Source organism: Rhinopithecus bieti, unplaced genomic scaffold, assembly GCF_001698545.2.
Source record: "Rhinopithecus bieti isolate Rb0 unplaced genomic scaffold, ASM169854v2 scaffold_74202, whole genome shotgun sequence".
In the NCBI taxonomy this organism is placed as follows: Eukaryota; Metazoa; Chordata; class Mammalia; order Primates; family Cercopithecidae; genus Rhinopithecus; species Rhinopithecus bieti.
In genome coordinates, this window is record NW_016827513.1 from 49,810 (window position 1) to 70,616 (window position 20,807).

The 20,807-nt window shown below is 39.2% G+C and overlaps 1 protein-coding gene across 2 annotated transcripts in view; it reads left to right on the forward strand.

The window, feature by feature from the left end:
* KDM3A (lysine demethylase 3A) overlaps window positions 1–20,807 on the forward strand; it is a 52,800-nt gene that overhangs the window by 949 nt on the left and 31,044 nt on the right. For both annotated transcript variants that reach the window (XM_017863824.1, XM_017863825.1), the window contains exons 2-8: window positions 155–370; window positions 7,854–8,009; window positions 9,076–9,186; window positions 13,077–13,179; window positions 14,413–14,537; window positions 14,704–14,776; window positions 14,882–14,970. In XM_017863824.1, the coding sequence (XP_017719313.1) occupies window positions 185–370; window positions 7,854–8,009; window positions 9,076–9,186; window positions 13,077–13,179; window positions 14,413–14,537; window positions 14,704–14,776; window positions 14,882–14,970 (843 nt within the window). In that variant the 5' untranslated portion in view covers window positions 155–184. The remainder of the gene's footprint in view (window positions 1–154; window positions 371–7,853; window positions 8,010–9,075; window positions 9,187–13,076; window positions 13,180–14,412; window positions 14,538–14,703; window positions 14,777–14,881; window positions 14,971–20,807) is intronic.

Here is a 20,807-nt window from a genome sequence, read left to right on the forward strand (position 1 = left end):
GGGGGCGGGAGGGTGCGGGAGGGGGGCTCGGTACGGGTCCGCCCGGGGCCGCGTCCTCGCGCGGGTTCGGCGCCCTTCCCCAGCCCTCCCTGCTGTCTCCGCCCGGCCCCTCCCACTGGCCGCCCCGTCGCATTTTGTTTTTGTGTTTTTGCAGGGAGGAGCCCTTCCTGCAGGCGTGGAAACCATGGTGCTCACGCTCGGAGAAAGTTGGCCGGTATTGGTGGGGAAGCGATTTCTCAGTCTGTCCGCAGCAGACGGCAGCGACGGCAGCCACGACAGCTGGGACGTGGAGCGCGTCTCTGAGTGGCCCTGGCTCTCCGGGACCATTCGAGCTGTCTCCCACACCGACGTTACCAAGAAAGATCTGAAGGTACAGGCGGCTCCGGGCCTCTGCCGCCGGACGTTTCGCAGTTACCTTGGTAACGCGACCGTCGGTTCCCTCCTCCCGTTTTCTGAAAACGGAGACCAGAAAGTTGGCATATGATCTGAAGGTGCAGGAAGCTAGATCTTGCAAGTCTTTGGAATGGTTACGTAGAGCCGAGTTGTGTTTGGCCCACAGCTCCTGTCTGCCTGGCTTTAATAATGGGCTTAGGGTTGTTCAGACACGCTTCATTAATGCCAGTGTTGTGTCCCACTAGGACTGTCTCATCTTTACTCCAAAGGAGGAGGAGTATTTTTGTTAGCGTTAGGTTGGGCCTGTAGGTGACGTTTGGAGTCATTAAGAATTGAGGGTTAGTGCTTGGAAGTACTTTCAGCTGGTTTTGTTTGTTTGTTCCTGTTAGTTTATTCACTCAACTTTTAAAAAACTTCCATACTTGTTAAACATGAAGTGAGTGTAGAGGGAGGAGCTTAAGTTCTGTTTGGCGTATTAGGGTGGGTGTTTGTCCGTATATGGTGGGTCAGGGCAGGAGTGGGTTCCTGGTTGTCTGTGATGAGCCTGTGGGTGGGTGTGGGATATGACCATATATGGAGGAATGGGGTGGAGCTGTCCCATATATGGTAGATTGGAGGACTGGCTTAGAAATACTGCATTGGACGCATGAGGGGAAGGAGAGAATTGGGAACAAGTGCGGCCAGTGAGGTTTTTTTTTTTTTTTTTAATCATGATGACACTCAGAACCTTTTTCTGTTAGATCTTTTCAAAGACAGATGAATTCTGATTGTGCTCCCTAATAGAAGTATTGGTGTGAAAGGATTGTCTGGGAAGAAGCAGTGAGGAAGCCATTGTACCAACAAAGACTCCTTTGTGCAAAAATAACTGAATAAAGGTTCCTAACAAAGACTCCAAAGTGGTGATAACTTGAAGGAAGCTTGTCAGAACAGAAGATATTTCCCCCCCTGCGTAGTGGATATGTTTCAAAATCTTCACTTGGCCATCATCTTTGCTTTTTCTTAAACTATGCTCAAATAAAGGAAGCAAGTTTTAGCGTTGGCAGTTGATTTTATGTTGATTTCTGAAACACTGTTCATTTGAACACTTTCGGGGGACAGTGTATGCCCAAACTGGTATTTATCTGCAAATAGTTGTAGGAAAGGGGTATGCTGTTAAGCATGTTTTAAAGCTTCAATGTTGTGCCTTCTCTCATGTTGAAAAGGAGGAGTGAGTGACCAAAGAGCATTTAACCATGTGCCAAGCACTTCAGAACTATGATCTCGTTTAATCCTTATAGCAGTTCTTGAGGGTAGATACTAATATTGCCCCCATTTTATGGATGAAACTGCTGTGCTTGAGGGACGTTAAGCATCTTGCCAAGGACACATAACTAGGAATTGACATAGCCTGTATTCTGTCTAATCCAGGAAGTTTTACTCCAGAAGCTGCCCTCTTAACCGTCAGGCCAGTGATCAAGAGCCACAACAGAGCTCCTGTCATATGCTGTGAGATTTGTTTTTTTCCTCCATTCTGCTCGTTTTTCTGCCACATCAGGTTTTGATGTTTATAGAGATAATATATTATGGTGCAAGAATGGCCAACCTTTTTGCTTTGGACTTATAACCTTTCTATAAGATGGGCTCTGTGTACTAGATTTCAGTCGTGTTTGTTGTGGTTTATTTCACCTGCCAAATCAAATTTTCTCTAGTGCATTTGTTTTTATGTGATTTGAATGGAAACAAGATTTTATTTAAACTTTACAGTCTTTAGTTCTTTGGCAGATGTTGAGAGACTAGGCGTTCCCTTCTCTTCTCTGGCAGTGACTGAGGACCTGTTGGGTTAGGCAGGCAAGCTAGGAGGAACTTTACATGTATATATTTTAAGTCTCCTCCCTCCACCCCGACCTTTGAGGAGGTGGTGATATCTTCATTTTCAGAATGAGGAAATAGATTTAGGAAAAGGAATCTTTTCCAGATTTGCATAATTAACTACTAAGGGAGGCTGCGAATCCAGATTTGGCCCAGTGTCTTCTCCACTGCACTTCGGTGCCTAACCTGAAGACAACTGGGAGTTCATGTCAAAAACAATTTTGGCTAGGTTGGATTTTTGCCTTACTTTGTACACATCACAACTCAACCCTCATGTAAGATGCTAATCTACTGTCTCTTTTCTAGTCATGATTTATCACTGTGTTTCTTAGTTGAGTAGCAGATATTAAGTTTGGGGGCTAAGTTGCCTTTAACAAAAAATAGGATTTTATTTTACCTTGATTTTAGAGTTGGGGGGTCTTGTTGCCCAGGCTGGTCTGGAACTCCTGGGTTCAAAACACCAAAACCAATTTGTGCTTGATGAGATACAGGCAGGAACCAAGTAACTAAGAACATACTTGCACTAGGGTTTGGGGGCATTACGTTTTGGCGGGGGTGGGATGAGGGTGGGGCGAGGAACTGAGATGAATGTCAATAAATAACATTCAAGGAGTATGTAACTATTCTTCTATTGTTAGGACCGATACAAGTCTGTCTAGACTGGCTTGCTTAGATAGCTAGGCATGATATTAATGAGGCCAAGTCTTGTTAATTTTGTTTCATCTAGAGAGACTTTGTAACAGAATCACTTATTTGGATGACAAAAAGATAGTATGTCTAGTAGTTGGTTACATAGAAGTTAAGGTGAAGACATAATAACAGTAGATAACTATGATTAAATGGTTACATCAGGATTTAGCAAAGAAAAAATAATCATTAAATGGTTGTTATGTGGGGATTACTTCATTTAATCCTCACAGATATCCTAGATGGTAAACTACATTTTAGTGTCAAAACTGAGGCGTAAAGAAGTTAAATAACTTGTCCAAGTTTGTCTGCAGACCTTGAACACTGGGCTTTAATATTCAGGTAGAGCGAGGTTAGAGCATTTTAGTTTGCTAGCCTCTATATCCCTAGCACTTAGAACACTGCTTGGCATGTAGTGTGTGCTCAACTATTTGAATGGATAAGTGAAGGAATCGTAAAATTATTACCTCTCCTGTGGAGCAACAGTTCAGAAAGAATCTACTGATGAGGCAGTAGCATTCTCTTCATCTGGAATGACAACAGATCTTAATTAGATGTGACTATAAAGACCACTTTAATCTTATTTTTATCCTGCTCTTTCTACTTGAGTATGAAATGAGTTGCTTCCTAGCTGATTTTGTTCACATAATTATGCATGCTGGGAATGCCCTGCTTCTTTAACTTGTCCTTTTCTTCCTTGAAGCCTAGCTTTTCCTTGAGTCTAATGCCCCTTCTTAGTCCTTAGGGTTGTCCTTAGCAGGTAAGTAGTCCTTGCCATCTGTATGTACCATTTCCTGCTATTGTCAGCAGTTGGGTGACATGACTAATGCCTAGCCTTCCATTTTTGCACACCATTGGAACTTTAATGTTAGTGCAGTCTGCTGCCAGTCAAGCCATGTAAAATGAAAAAACTCCTAGCACAGTATAAAAACTGCCCCTTTTAATTGAATGCTGGACCTTGGGATTTTAGACAAACATTTTATTTAGGCATAAGAAGACATAAGTGGAAGCACAAGGAATTAATTTCTTTGTGGGATAGTGAATTAAGTGGTATTCTGCATTGTACAGGGCACAAAATAGATGTGTAATTAAAAATTTCTTGTCTAAAAACCGTATCATTCTGTGCTCCTACTTTTAAACCTGGAAACATTTTCCTTGGTCATTCTGATGGCTTTTGTAATCATATAGTCAGGTGAGATGAGAGTATGGTAAGAGTGGGAGATTTTGATATTAGTTTATTAGATATAATCATATATCAGAGATTTTCTGTTGGGAAAATATTAGCTTGAAAAATCTGAAATATCGAGCATTTGGTCAAGGTGTTTCATAGGTACTAATAAGGTACACATTTGCAAAGTACCATGTTAAAAGAGGAGCAGATTTCAAAATTATAGGTAGTGAATCATAATTGACTCTGGCCTTTGAAGTCATGTGGCCTAAGTTACACATCTCATTGTGGGCCTAAGTTACACATCTCATTGTGAACCAAAGGAGCACAGGTGAAATAACACAATTTGGAATAGAAACTAGTTGTATCTGTCAGCTTGCATGAGCTTGGTCAAGTCACTTTAGTTCTTACTGAATTTAAATGTCTCTTTAGGCCAGGCGCAGTGGCTCACGCCTGTAATCCCAATAATTTGGTAGGCCAAGATGGGTGGAGGTCAGGAGTTCACGACCAGCATGGCCAGCATGGTGTGAAACCCAGTGTCTACTAAAAATATGAAAATTAGCTAGGTGTGGTGGCACACACCTGTAATCCTAGCTGCCTGGGAGGCTGAGGCACGAGAATCACCTGCATCCGGGAGGCAGAGGATGCAGTGAGCTGAGATTGCACCACTGCACTCCAACTTGGGCAACAGATTGAGACTGTCTCAAAAAATAAGTGTCTTTAAATGTCCACAGAAGAGGCTTTTTGGGGGGATGTCATTAAATGTAAAATCTCAGACCTCAAGGCACAAATGAAAGATGCTTTGTTTTTTCTGGAAATGGGGTCTCGCTCTGTGACCCAGGCTAAAGTGCAGTGGCGCAGTCATAGCTCACTGCAGCCTCAACTTCCTTGGCTCAAGCAGTCCTCCCACCTCAGCCTCCCAAATATCTAGGACCACAGGTGTGCACCACCACTCCTGGTTAATTTTTGTATTTTTTGTAGAGGCGAGGTTTCCCCACGTTGCCTTGGCTGGTTTAGAACTCCTGGACTCAAGTGATCCTCCTGCCTTGGCCTCCCAAAATGCTGGGATTACAGGTGTGAGTCACCGTGCCTGACTGACATACATGGTTTTGATAGGAAACTTTTGAACAATATTGAAGAAAGCTCACAACTTGTTGGTTTTATTATATGTTTTTTAAAGTCATCTTTTTCCAAACCAAAGATAATGTGAATTTTGGTCAACACAGCCTAATATTTGAAAGTCATAAGCTTAAATTGTTTTTAAGGAGCTGAATTTTTTTTTTTTTTTCACATCACTCAAAAGTTGGGATATGAATAGGGAACCTGTCTGACTTTTGGTTTAGGGTTATCTTAAGCTTTAGATAGTGATCTAGTAAGAATTGTGATGTTGCTTAAGTTTTGGGAAACCACTTAAGATCTTAATCCTTCTTAATCCTGCACTTTTTTTTTTTTTTGCTGAATAGATATTAATCATGTTGAAGACCCTCTTTCCCCTGCTCCTAATAGGTGATACCTTGATAAGATTTGAATTAACCATGGAGGTATTAAAACTACCGAGTTGTCTTGCCAGACCCTTTACATACTGTCTTTTAAAAATGCCCAACTATGCAATGAGAGGTGTTACATTTTTCATTTTGAAAAACGTTGAGAGAACTTAGATTTTCTAAGTGAGGGTTCTTAACCTGGGGTGCAGGTTAGTTGGTTTCCTTTGTAATTATAAATATTTTGTTTTATATATGTAAAATCATTCTAAGAGAGATTCAATATAGCTGGGAATTCAAACCAAGATCTCTGAATCTGGATCTGGAATTTGTGGGTGCTCATGCCTCTTATGCCACATTGCTGATAAATGAGAAAACTGTCCACCTAAAGCTTGGTTGAGTTTGAGGTTGATGTGAATATGGAGCAGAAAGACTAGCCAATTTAGGGGAGATGTCAGAAGATGCGGATTCCGTGGCTAGGAAACAGAAAGAAAGATGGGCAGTCTCTGCCAACCTTTGTGAAAGACCATTTGGTTGATTACAGTGATAGAAAACATATATATAACCAGGGAGAAACATATATGGGCCTTGCCACGTGGGTGTTTACATTCATTCTGATTTGGAAAGTACTCAGTAATAACTGCAAAGTTAAAAAAGCAAGAAGATATGTAGTTTCCTAGGTAAAGTTGCCTGGGAAGTTAGGGATGCATGTTTTGTTGGCTGAGAAGGGTAGGGTAGATCTTAGATTTCATTTATTTTTATCCTGTAGACTGGAGAAGGTTTGGGATTGGGGCTAATGTGGGAATTTAGTGCCTTCTAAGCAGATGAGAGAAACAAGATAAGAACCCAGTGCAGAGGGAAATTTATTCATTAATCTATTCCAACAAGTATTTGAGTGCCAATTAGTTTCCATATACCAGTGATATACAGTGGTAAGCAAAAGCAGAGACAGACTTTGACCTATTAGAATTTATTTGTCAATCAGTTAACCACAAATAAATAATGCAAAGTGTGGATAAGAGCTAAGACGGAAAAGTACAGAACTTTGAGTGCAGTTAGTAAGGGGACCTCTCTTGGGAGAGAGAGGCACTTTGGTAAGGGAGGGTTTGAGGAAAGGATATATGTATTGTGTTCTGATAGATGAAGTTAACTAGTTAATAAACTTAAGTTTGAAAAGGGATGTATGTATGACTGATGTCTGTAAAATTGTGAACAGATTTGATAGATGATAGATGTATTAACTAATTCCTGGCAACCAAAATGAGAGACCTCTTTAGTAAGAGGAGGAATTTTAAATCAAATAGAAACAGTGATTTTTATACTGAATATTGAGGGAGTTTATTGTCATTGGTAGAATACAGAAAGCGTTAAAGAGGACCTAGAATAAGTTAAGGGGTAGCATATTCATAATGGGTTAAGGAAGCTGGAGTGTTTCAGTGCTTTTATATGACTTTGAGTTTTACGGTTTTGTAAACAATTCCTACTCATAGATCACTCCCAGAAGCCCACTTTTAGACTGAATTTTTTTAATGTCTTAAAATATGTATAGAAATTATAAGAGTTGTAGCCTTAGGGTTACAGAAAACATTACAATTACTTGGAAAACAATACTTCAAGGTAGTTTAACTTTCATGTAAGAAGTTATAGTTCTGAAAAACTCTGTAGTCATTATATTAATCACTTGTTTCTATGTTATCAAACAAGTAGTTTTAGACTCCAAATTCTGTGGTAAATTTCCTAGCTTATTCAACTGAAAAGGATATTGAAGATGTGCTATATATTAGGCCTTGTGCTAAATTCTACTCATTTCAGAGGAATTCAAAAGCAGGTGGTGGATTGTGGTGATGGGGTGTTGTCTGAAGCCCACTTACATTGTCAACAGAGAATTACAATGCAATTCTATTAAGTACATCTTTTGAGTTTCAAATTTTTGTCTTCCAATTCCAAAAGCTCAGATGTCTAATTAACGTATGTAAACACCTGCTAAGTAGGGGTTCTTTGGTTTCTGGGCTTCCCAGGGGTTTACTTTAGGGACAGAGACTGGCCCAAAAAGCCTTGACTTCTGCATCCGGAAGTGAGTTGGGAGCCAAAGTGTGGTTCATGTGTGATTATGTATTGTGGGCTGTGACGGGAAGTGAGGGAGCTGGAAGGGGGAAAACACATCCAGATAAAAGATTCACATAGAAGAATGAAAGTATAGTTCAGCTGGGGCATTTGTAATGCCTATTTTTACAAATTGAATCTGCTTCCCGCACCCCCCAATTTTGTCTGTCTAGGTGTGTGTGGAATTTGATGGGGAATCTTGGAGGAAAAGAAGATGGATAGAAGTCTACAGTCTTCTAAGGAGAGCATTTTTAGTAGAACATAACTTGGTTTTAGCTGAACGAAAGTCACCTGGAATTTCTGAACGAATTGTACAGTGGCCTGCAATAGTGAGTAAAACTTGGGCTTATTGAACTCCTGAGAAGAGGGCGTCTTATCCATTGTAGGTAAAACAAGGAATATATAAATGTAATGCCAGAAAGTCAGAAAAGTTCCCAGGATCTCCTGCCAGCCCTGGAGGTAGTAGTGGGAATGTCTAGGTCAGAAGGCAGGAACTAGCAGTCATATGCAAACATATAGATCTGTTTGGTTTGGCCCTTGCAATACTTTCAAAACATTTGTATTAATTGACTACTTTAAAAAATGTGGAGAATACATCTAAAAATCTAGATTTCCATTGTCTCTTAAAAAATCTACAAGATAATGGCAGCACTGGAGCCTTAAGACAGCAATAGGCTGGAACCGAATAGTAGCTGTTGCCTTGCTTCCTGTAGGGTTTCCAGTCTTGATATTATGATCTTTAAGGTTCCCTCTGGATTATTATATATTTTGGCTTTAAAGATACTATAAGTCAGTATATGATTGTGCTTTATCCACATTGTAAAGTGTGGTGCAAAGAGAAGAGTGAGCGCTGTCTGGAGAGGGCACTTTAGTCTTTATAGGTCTTGAGCTGGTGCTTTAAGGAGTAAAGTTTGGATCTAGATAGTTTGGAAAGGCCGGGAGAATAGTTGAAGGCTGATCAGATTGTAATCAGATTTTGCCCATAAGTGAAAAGAGCTGCCATGGAGATTCTTGAGAGATGTGGGTTGTGGTTAAAGTTTTATTTTGCTCTTTGTATTTTTTTTCCAGCTGTTTAGAACTGAGTAAAAACACAGGCCTGTCTCCCCAGAAAAGTGTGCATAGAAGCAGTTTTGCATAAATTTTGGGAAACCATGAATCTGTGGACCCAGTCCTGTATATTAATAACTCCCAAACATCTATCTGGTTTAAATTATCGGGTTTGAATAAAAATTGTATTATCTGTGGCTGCATAAATAGTAGTTGTGAGATAACTTGCAGTAAATAAAAAAAATTAATGGCTTTATCACTTTCTCTGTGTATGGAAAATAGCCAGTTCCTATTTTCAGAATTATGCCGACAGCAGTTATGATGCTAACGTGTTTTCTTTTGTTTTAGATGTACAAACCTCTGTTGGACAAAGCTGGTTTGGGATCCATAACTTCTATTCGCTTTCTGGGAGATCAACAAAGAGTATTTCTTTCTAAAGATGTTTTGAAGCCTATTCAGGTAAAACATAGAAACAGTAGTAAACCTTAGAAACAGAAATACGAACTCCTTTAACATGAGAAGTAAAGTACAGTTGAACCTTGAACAGTGCGGGTATTATGGATGCCGACCCCTTGCACAGTAAAACATCTACATATAACTTCGATTCCCTCCAAACTCTACTAATAACTTACTGTTGACCAGAAGCCTTGTTGATAAACAGTTGGTTAACATATATTTTGTGTATGTATTACATACTGTATCTTACAATAAAATTAGCTAGATAAAAGAAAATGTTATTAAAATCGTAAGCAGAATACATTTAGTATTCATTAAGTAGAAGTAGATCATTATAAAGGTGTTTATCCTTGTCTTCATGTTGAGTAGGCTTTCGGTCTTGCAATCTCAGGGGTGGCAGAGGTGGAAGAAAATCTGTTGATAAGGGGGCCTGCAAAGTCCACACCTGTGTTGTTCAGTGGCCAGATGTATTGATGTTGGTTGCTCTAGTTTAAATACCTAACAGGAAAGAACCCATCCCATCATCAATTAGGTGGGATGTTAATTCAATCAATTAGGTGTTAGACTCATTCCTCAATGTTAGCTTTTGGGTTAGTGCTGTCCATTTATGATTGAAAGGACTATAGTTGATGGTGTGTGTGTATGGAAAACACTTAGGTAATATGAAAATAATGTTTAAAAGTAGACTGTTTATATACATATATGTGCATGCATATATATACAGTCGTGCATACATATATATAAGCAATATTCATTATTTGTAGATTCTATGTTTGTGAATTTATCTACTTGCTAAAATATATTTGTAACCCCAAATCAATACTTGTGGTGACTCATGGTCATTCACCAGTACTTGCAGAGCTGCAAACAATTGAGTTGCGTGATGCAGGTTCCCAGCTCCTAGCTAAGGTTAAATAGGTGATGTTCCACCTTGTTTCACTTATGCTGTAAACAAGTGTGCTTCTTGCAGTCTAGTGCTGCATTTTTGTGCTTTTTGTTTTTTTTTTTTGGTGATTTCACTGTTTAAAATGGTCCCCAGCAGCAGTGCTGAAGTGCCATGATGTGTCTTAGTAACAAAATGTGTTAGATAAGCTTCGTTCATCTGTGAGTTATAGTGCTCTTGGCTGTGAATTCAAGTTTAGTGCATAAGCAGTATATGTTAAATAAGATGGCTTTCAGTAGAAACACATAAAACAAGATTATGTGTCAATTGGTTGGTGAAAATGTGACCAGAGGCTCGAAGGAACCTATGCCTGTATTTCGCCTAGGAGCAATGGTTCAGTATTTGTTAATAAAACATTTTTTTGCAACTTGATAAAACATAAATACTGCAAATGGGTGAGGATAGACTTCACGCGCGTGCACAAACACACACACGTTATAATAATATTCATCTTTTAGATATCATTTATAAAGCTGAATAATCTTCTTTACCACTTTCTGTTTTGTGACTTCATACCTTACTTGTTTCTTTGTGGTATAGAACTCTGAAACCTATTTGCTAAAAGTGGTTTGGGGTCAGTGGTTATCGGGTTGCCAAGCCTGTGTTGGGAAGCCCAAAGCACTGGCTTTCTCTCTGCTTGAGTCTCATCCATACTTCCATATCTGGAAAGTAAGTGAAAACAGGATTCATAATCTGAACCTTATTTTATAATGTTTAAGTAATGGAACAGAGGAAGATGCTTTCACTTAGTTAATTTCAGACACAAGTTCTTAGGTTAGATACCCATCTTGATATTTTTCCTGCCTTAAAAGGAAGACTGACTTGCTTGCAGGGATCAAATAACATACAGGGAGGTTGTGGATATTTTGCATTAGTGAGTGATAAAAGGAATTTTTTATTCTTAGTGATGTTTTCTGAATTTACATCTTTCCTGTATTTAAGGTTTTCAGTTAAGGTAGAACTCTAGTTTTGTTTCTTGAGGTTGAAAAAGAAACATCTAAATTAGTAAGTTTATATTTATTCTCAGGGAGAGGGGCTGTGAGCCATCAGTGTGAATGTTGTCATTAATGCAATATTAATATATAATTAACTGGGAGAAATATAATGTGTGGTCTTTTACTGATGTTGAGTTGTCAAAGTTTAATACTTCAGAGAATTATCTTTAGATATGGGTGATCACAGTAGGCTGTACAAAAGTCCACATTGGGGGATGTGATTACCCCAGTAGGATACTTGCTCTAGATAATGCACAGAGCACGTGAATATCATTTGGCATATGCAAAAATTGGGGTTGAAAGTTAGGGTCCGTCTTTAGGTTGAATTTCACTCAGTTATCTGTGGGTGAGAAAAAGATAAATATCTGGATAACTGTCTTGCACTTTTGGTAAGCCCTAAAACTCTTCTAGGTAGCCTGATATTTTTCTGCTTTATTGAAGCCCTTTGCAGTTCTTTCCATTATTATGTACTTTCATCTTGTAGTAGGAATTGGAGAATACAATTAAATTTTTTGAAATTGTATAAACGATACATGCATGAGAAAAAAAAACATAAACGAACACATTCTGGTAGTTAATATTGATCTCTTATGGAGACCCTAGGTTTGTCTGATGTTACTTGGCAAAAGAAATACATTTTTCCAGTGCGTCTTCTCTCTCTAACAGACTAGTTATCCTTCCCAGTGGGAAAAATGGATGAACCATTCTTGGTCACTAACCATTTCACAGTGGCAAAAAAGCATAAAGGCCTGATATTGGAAGGGCTTCTGTGTTTAGCACTGTTTTTTCTTTGCCCTGCTAGAATTCGGTTTGGCAGGTTATTCCTATTGACAGTTTCTGTATTACATTTATCATAACTGGGTGTGCACACAAAGCCAGAAGACTGTGGAATAGTGCCAAGAATGGAGCTGCTGCCAAGAATTGAATGTTTCAGAATTGGCTTACTCTGAAGCCTGAGGCTATTCATTCAGATTTTCTGTTTGTCCCCCCACATCCCTTTTGTAAAAAAAAAAAAAAAAAAAAATGCATTTGTAATACTAGTTATGTTAAATGAATCTGTGTGGAATGAGTTGTTAAAAACAGCAGTTTCTTACCAGGAGGGGAGCTGAAGCTTGGTCAGCTTTAAAGTGCCTTAGAAAATAGGGTTTTGGCCTAGGTAACCAGGCCGAGATGTGGTTCAAGATTTTCCCTAAAATTGCCATCATGGGTGCATGCTTGCTCATCCCCAGGGTGGCCACCGGGCACAGCCATGGGTTCACTAATGGGAATATGGAAAAAAGGGCTGCCCATAATCAGTGGAGTTTGGTGGAAAGAGATATGTGTACCTCTGGAGTTAATCTTTACGATGTGTCAAGAGGTTTGGAGAACACTGCTTAAGGAAACCTTCTTCTGATTGATGAATAAACTAACTCTCAGTTATGGTCATCTACCCCTGCTAGGAGGTTACACAGTGTATTATATGGCACAGGCAGTGTGTTATATAAAATAAAAGAAAACCCAAACAATAATTGAAATGAATTGACCACATACATCTGTCTCTTGTGTGTCTTATCTGTATTTTTTGTCCCTTGGATTTGGATTGTGATTTCCCAATCCGCAGTATTTAGGATACAAAGTGTTTTTTACTTGGATTGACCAGCTATTTGTTTGCTTGCTTTTTTCCCGTCGACAAAGTTAGTCATATTTAAAATTATGCTTTGATCTACTCTTAATATTTCTCATGCTTCTAGTTTGGGATGACTTTACTTCAGTCTGCCTTATAGCTGTGATCATTTGATGGTTTAGGACTTTTTGAGCCATCTGGTTTACTGGAATTGGAATGATTTGGTCTATCACATGGTTTGTTGACACTACTTTAACCCATTTGATTAACCAGTTGAAATAGCCCACTGGAATTTAAATAACTCTTCTTATTAACTGTTAATCCTTAACATGTAATGATCTTCGTTTTTCAGGATGTAAACAGTCTTCGACTTTCTCTTACGGATAATCAGATTGTCAGCAAAGAATTTCAAGCTTTGATAGTGAAGCATTTAGATGAAAGCCATCTTTTAAAAGGTATATGCATTATCTAGTGTTGATAGTTCGTGAGTTGACCAATAATTAGCTTGCGAGAAACTAGGGTTTAGCCTCTCATTCATTTGCTCATTGAAATTTCTTTTTTTCTTTTCTTTTTTTTTGAGACAGAGTCTTGTTCCTAGGCTGGAGTGCAGTGGTGCTGTCTTGGGTCACTGCAGCCTCTGCCTTCCAAGTAGCTAGGACTACAGGCATGCACCACCACACCTGGCTAGGTTTTGTATTTTAGTAGAGACAAGGTTTCACCATGTTGGCCAGACTGGTCTCAAACTCCTGGCCTTAAGTGATCTGCCTGCCAGGTGTGAGCCATCACGCCCAGCCATTTCTTTCTTTTTTGCTCAAATAAATTTTTAAGAATTTTAAAATTTGAAATTCAAAAAATGTGTGTGTTGCTAAAACCTCTGAAATTTGGAAAGTTTGGAGATTATATGAAACTAACAGTAAAGTAGGGCCAGGCACAGTGGCTCAAGCCTGTAATCCCAGCACTTTGGGACATCCAAGGTGGGAGGATTGCTTGAGCCTAGGATAGGAGTTCAAGACCAGCTTGGGCAACACAGGGAGACACCGATCCCTACAAAACATTTTTTAAAAAATTATCCCAGTATGGTGGCACATGCCTGTAATCCCAGCTACTCAGGAGGCTGAGGCAGGAGGATCACTTGAGCCCAGGAGGTCAAGGCTGCAGTGATCCCTGATTACACTGCTACACTCCACCCTGGGTGACAGAGACCAAGACCCTGTCTCAAAAAAAAAAAAAAAAAAAGTAGATATTTTTAAAGCTCAGCTATATTTTGATGTGGAATTTGATATGTTTGGAATATCAGCCATGTAAAACGGATAAGGCATTAATTTGATACTCCTTACCTTCCCATTTATGTTACTGAGTTTCTACAATCATACATTTTTTTCTGTGTTTTTTAGATTATCAGACATAGTATTTCTGTTGGGGTTCCTGAATTTGATTCCTCTAAAACTACACAGGACAGTGAGTGAGGTCTTGATGAATTGTCTGATACGACTTTGGTCTGATACAAAATAAAAAGTTTAAATTTTCTCTTAGCTTTTCTGAAATGTCAGTCATCTTATGTTTGTAGTGATTCTTTTAATGTTTACTTTTGCATTTTTTAAAAAAAGGACTTAGGAAAAGATAGTCCTGGATGATGTTGCTATTGGGAGATAATGCAAATGGCTCTAATTTTTTTTTTTTTATTTAAGGTGACAAAAACTTAGTTGGTTCAGAAGTAAAAATTTATAGCTTGGACCCATCTACTCAGTGGTTTTCAGCAACCGTTGTAAGTGGAAACCCAGCATCAAAAACTCTTCAAGTCAACTGTGAGGAGGTAAAGACAACAATAACTCCTTGTAGGATAACTCGACAAAGTATGATAACTATACAAAGCATGTATGATTTTCTAGGCACTAAATACCTTTATTATTTGAAACTGATTTTCAGTATGTTCTTGAGCATTTTTATTTTCCTGTATCTTTGTTTCATTTATTTTTAAGATTCCAGCACTGAAAATTGTTGATCCATCACTGATTCATGTTGAAGTTGTACACGATAACCTTGTGACATGTGGTAAGATACGTTATTAAAATCTTTCTTCTCCTTTTCCTTTTCCTCCTTTCTTCTCATATTAAGAGAAACAGGGAAGCCAACTTAACCTATTTTTAAATATTTTAGGTAATTCTGCAAGAATTGGAGCTGTAAAACGCAAGTCTTCTGAGAATAATGGAACCCTGGTTTCCAAACAAGCAAAATCTTGCTCTGAGGTAACCTTTATTTATGTCACTTGTGTAAAGCTTTCCTTAACTCTAACATTGCATGGCTAGTTTTTATTTTTTTAATCGTTTATTTAATTATTTTTGTTGTTTTAGAGATAGGATCTCACTCTGTCACCCAAGCTGGAGTGCAGTGGTGCAGTCAGAGCTTACTGCAGCCTTGAACTCCTGCCTCCAGAGTAGCTGGAACTGCAGGCATGTGCCATGCACGACGTCTGGCTAATTGTTGTGTTTTTTGTAGAGCCAGGGTCTTGGTATGTTGACCAGACTGATCTTGAATTCCTGGGCTCAAGCAGTCCTCCCGCCTCAGCTTCCCAAAGTGCTGAGATTACAGTCATGAGTGAGCTACTGCCCCTGGCTGCATGGCCAATTTTTTTAGTGTTATATTGCTGTCTGCTCTTCTTTGCTAGTTCCAGATCTTGGCCATAATTTCTATGCTGAAGCAGATGGAGATAATATAAGTTTATGGTTTACTATTTTATGTAAAAAAAATTTCATTTTTTGGTATTTGCTGGAGATTCTCAATAGATTTGACAATTTCACCATGTGGAAGTGTTCTTAAAGGTAAATTGAGTTGTGTGTGTCAGTGCCTGGCATGAAAAGAGGGAAGGAGCCTTAGAATTCTGAGTAGTTTGGGTGTTGAAATAGGACCCTCACCTTCTGAATAATAAGGAATTTTAATTGGTTGTTTATGATTGGGTAAACAAATGTATTTCAAGGGAAGTGATTGGTTTGCCATTACTAATTTCTGCTCAGAAAAGTATAGGCTTTTGTGAATGCTACCATGGGTTCACGTACCACATTTAATTCTATTCTGAAATAGTTACCATTTGGACCAAGACTATTTCTTCTTTAGGTGAATTAAATCATTAGGACCTATAACTTTTTTGCACCTTCGGAATCCAGATGCACTTGTCACATGGATAGTTTCCTGTGTTATAATTATCGAAAACTCCTTTATAATGCTCTGCCCCAGGCTGGAGTTTAAAATTTAAAAACTGACCAAGGCCAGGAGAAATGGCATGGGGAGTGGGCCAGGAAGCCAATGAATAAATCTAGGTTTTTTGATTAAGGGCAGACTGGACTACAGCATCGACTGGAACCAAAGCTAGCACTGTGCCACACAAACACTTGAGTCTATGTAGCTAGGATGGTTAATTGGCTTTCTTGAATCTTTGCCTGTGTACAGGCAACAGGAACTTTGATACTTCACCAAAAGCTTTGTAAACCTGTGTCTGAAGCCTCTGTCCTCCTTTGAAAGGGTATAGGCTTTAACCTCTTAAGTGGAGGCTCAGGTTGTTTAGGAAAGAATGAAGAAGTAATTACGGAAATTAGTCTTACTACTTTTCATTTTTGCCTTAAAGTTTACAAGGTAATTTCAAGTACATCCATCCAAGAAACCACAGTTACTGTATTAAGTACTCACTGTGTGGTGGATACTTGGTCCTGGAGATTGAAAGGTATCTGGAGTTCCTGTCTCAGAGTCTATAGGATAGTGAAGGAGACAGACTTCCAAAGGGCTCCCACAAGTGCAGGGGGAGTGCTCTGGGCAGGAGCTCTGCAGGTGCCTCAAGAAGCAGCCTGGGCAGAACCTGTGAGACAGAGAGGACATGTCTTGTTTGGTGAAGGGCAAATGTTTCATTGTGGCTGGGGCACAGGAGGTGTGGAAAAAGAGAAGCAGGGTCAGAGATAGGAAGTTTGGGTTTTATGCTGCAGATGAAGAAGGTGTCTGGGGTGTTCAGGGGTTTTAAGTTCAGGAGATTGACTTAAGCTTTGTAGATGATGGATGAGAGAAGGAGGTGAGAATAGAAATGAGGGCACTGATTAGGTTAGTTGTATTGCACATCATAAATAGGCTTGAGGTGAGGCGGTAGCTAAGGGGGTGGAGAGCTATTTAGGAGACAGCATTAGTTGAATTTGGTGGAAGACTAGGTGTTAGGACTGAGGAAGCACAGGAACCTAGCTAATGAAGTAGGTAGAACAAATGGAATGTCTGCCTCAAAGAACATGACAGTTCTAACTTAGGAATCGCAAGTGACATGGTCAGGCAATTATTTATGATACTATATAGTCTCCCGGTATAGAAAGGAGCTGAGCTGGTGAGGAATAGGGGTCTCTGGTCTAGAAGGGAATAGATAGTAAGGCTCTGGGTAAGTAATGTGGCCAGGACTACACAGAGGATGTCAAGCTCAGAGACAATATTGTCAAGTAATCCATAGTATTAGAAGCTGAGAGATAAACAGGATAGAATAATAATTTCTTTATGTCAGGTTTTAACATTAGAGAAATTGTTAGCAGTCTAGAGTTAGTAAATATCAGTTCGGAGAAGTTGGTTGTGTGCTACCTGTCATGGGGAATGTATCAGTGTAAATTGGAGTATGATGAAAAGGAGAGCTGAGTGAGCGGCGAGGTGTGCTGAGGAAGAGGGGTCAGGAATAGGAATGGCATATCCTGTTGGATGGTGGAGCGATCAGTCTGGGGTGCAAGCAGAACTGAGGTCAGTGGGAACCTCCTGTGGGGGAAGGTGCCTTCAGAGTGTTGGGTGTGTCAGCAATGGGAAAGGCGTTTGAGCAAGTAAATTTCTAACCTTCAAGGAGGTACTTGTAAAATGTGGGTATATAGACATACATGATGTGATCCTGTCTCCTTGACTCAAATTCTTAAAAGGCAGGGAGCATTACTTTTTTATCTTTCTCAGCATGTTGCCCATATTATATGTGCTATTGAGCTGATTGATGGGCACATTAGAAGCTATTAAAAAAAAAATAAGCCTGCACTTTAGCCTGGAGATAAGTTTCTTAACTTCTGCATCTAAAATGATAAACTAAATAAAGTGTTTTAAAAATGTACGTTGCAGCTCTTGAGCTTTATGCTAGTCATGTCATTCTAAAGGAAGTTGAAGGTGGTGGATTTTACCTGGGTTTTAGAAGTTTTGAAAATTTTTTTTGATTATTAAGCTCATCTCATTTTAAAATTTTGGTTAACCTAGAAAGGTATAGTAAAGAATAGAATCATCACTTGTAATTATACTTCTCAGAGACTCTCTGTTTATATTTTGAAATACTTATCTCCTATCTCTTTTTCACCCCGTATGTATCACAGAGACCTGATTTTTTTGTTAGTTTTTTAAAACTAAAAACCATAGTCTTGTAGCCTCCTTGATTCCCTTGCAATGTATTATAACTATTATTCCATATCGGCAAATATCTTTCATTCTGGGTGATTCTTGTAATCAGAAAAGTTTTGGATACACTGGCCTGGCCTAGATTTCAAGAGGGCTAGAGAGATAAAGGGAGCAGTGGGGAAGGAAAGTATTTGAAAATGTATGAGTGAAAGGTGAGTACAGTAACACACTCAGCACGATTCTTACTGTGTTTGCACTTCCTAGATGTGTTGGACAGGCACTTTTAGGGTGGTCTTTGGAAGACAGGCATTTGGGATTAGGTAGTCAAGACTCTTGACTGTCTTGGTGAATACTTTTGGTTAAGCTAAACCTGTTTGCCAGTGATATCTGGCTCCTTGAAGGTCTTCTCTGCCTAGCAGACTATTCCTCAGAGTTACAATGTTGCCTGGTTAGTTGGGAAAGAGTCTGCTGAGGAGTGTGAGCCAGCAGTGTCCTTTTTAGAATTTATCATACACTCAATTATATTATCTCCGTCTGCTGGCAGGGAGGAACTATTGCCATGACTGGTATAGAAGACCTTCAGGGAAAACTCTTCAGGTAAGAAGAAACTTTGACCCTTTGTTGAGTCAGAGGCCAGTGCAGAGGTGCACTCGTGAACATGGGTTTGGGAATTGGAATCCTGTTCCTGTTGAGCTACACCTTAGGAAAGTTGTAGAAGGAAATACTTGAGTTTCTTAAAGGAAAAGCACGCTAAGTTATGCTGATTCTAACACACGGTGACAGAATTAAGAAAGTTTTCACAATGTTTTTCTGCTTTAAGACAGCTCATCTCCAAAATTTATTTTAGCATCAGGCACTATGGTAAAGCACAGCCCTGTAAAGTACACTTCATAGGAAGAAAGTGCTAGGAAGTGTTAGAGACTGAATTTCAAACCAAAGGCTAACACCAAAATCCAATAGTCTTCATCACTGTGCTGTTGCCACTGCTCTCCAAATCTTCTCCTTGGTGTGGTGAATTACCTTTGTATAAATAGCAGATTTCTCCTTTCTTCCCTCCTTCCCTCTGTTCCTCCATCCCTCCTTCCAACAAGTTAGTATATGCTAGACTGATCTACAGTGGTGATCATCACTTCCTATCACTTGAAGTAACTCATAAGACTTATTGATTTATAGCTATTTAGGAATATTATGTGCTAACAGCATTCACTCATTCGTATGTTCATTCCACCAGTCTTATTTATTGAACATCCACTGTGTGTTTGGTTTTATGAGGTATAACAGTGGGTATAAGAGCAGGGCCTCTGCCCATAAAGAGTGTGCGTCCCATTGTGAGGAGACTGACAATAAATAAGTGAAAGGTACTTTCACGGCGTGATAAGGGCTATGAAAGGTATAAACAGAAAAATGATAAAGAGTAAGGGACAGCTTTTGGGATGCTACTTTAGAAAGAGTAATCAGAAATTCTGAGAGGGTGACATTTTAAGACTTGAGGGTGGAGAGAGAGAACCAACCAGCCACTGAAAACGATGTAGCCGGAGAGATAACAAGCACACAGGCCCAGGCAAGAAAGGGCTTAGAACACTAGGAGATGAGAAAGGAAGCAAGTGTAGTTGGAGTACTGGGAGCAAGGGAGGCAGTGAAAAAGATGGCGGGAGGAGGAGCAGGAGTGGGTAGGAGACTGGACCACATGGGATTCTTGTAGGCAATGGACTGCCATGATCTTATTTGATTTATGTTTTATAGAGATTGCTTTGTGGTAGGAGAGATCTTGGGTAGGATGCAGAGGATTCAACACAAATGGAAGGAAGGTTGGTTAGGAGATGTGTAGCTTAGGGGAAAGATGGTAGTAGTAGTGACATGGAAGGAAATGGGTAGATTCAATACATTGCAAATAGAGGCAAGATTTATTGGTTTATTGATTACATATGGGAAATTAGAGCGATGGAGGGTTTTTTTTTACTTGAGCGGCTTGATTTTATACAGAGTAAAAAATTATGCTTAGGTTTATAATCCAAATGTCTTAAGTATGTTGCTTTTGGGAGAGTAAGGAAAGTTATTAGTGTAAACATATTCAAAATAAGGATGGTGACCTATATGAGGAAAGATAATTGGTAAAATTGAGCCCTGAATAAGCATTTCAACATGATTTGGCATTAAACTTTGGGAGACTAACCTCAGATTAACAGGGAATTGTAAGCTATTATAAGCAAAAGGGACTTTAGGAATAAACTAATTTCCTCATTTAAAGGATTAGGAAACTCAAAAAACACCCCAAACCAACCATAACACCTTCTGGAGAACATTAAGGTTCTATTTAACCAAAATTGAGTTGACTGAAATAGTATAATATATGATCAGATAATTTTGTGCCTAAAAATAGTTGAAACTATGCCAAAACTTTGCCAGTGATTAAATTCTTATTTTTCAGATATATCTGTTTAGTATATGGTAGCCAGTCTTTTCAAGGCTATCATAGTAAATTTCTGAGAAAACATTCATGAGTAGAGTACATATAAATATATTAAAAATTGCCAGGTTTTAAAAACCTGCTGGCCAGGTGCAGTGGCTCATGCCTGTAATCTCAGCACTTTAGGAGGCCAAGGCAGGCAGATCACTTGAGGCCAAGAGTTGGACACCAGCCTTAACATAGCAAAATCCTGTCTCTACTAAAAATATGAAAAATTAGCCGAGCATGGTGGTGCAT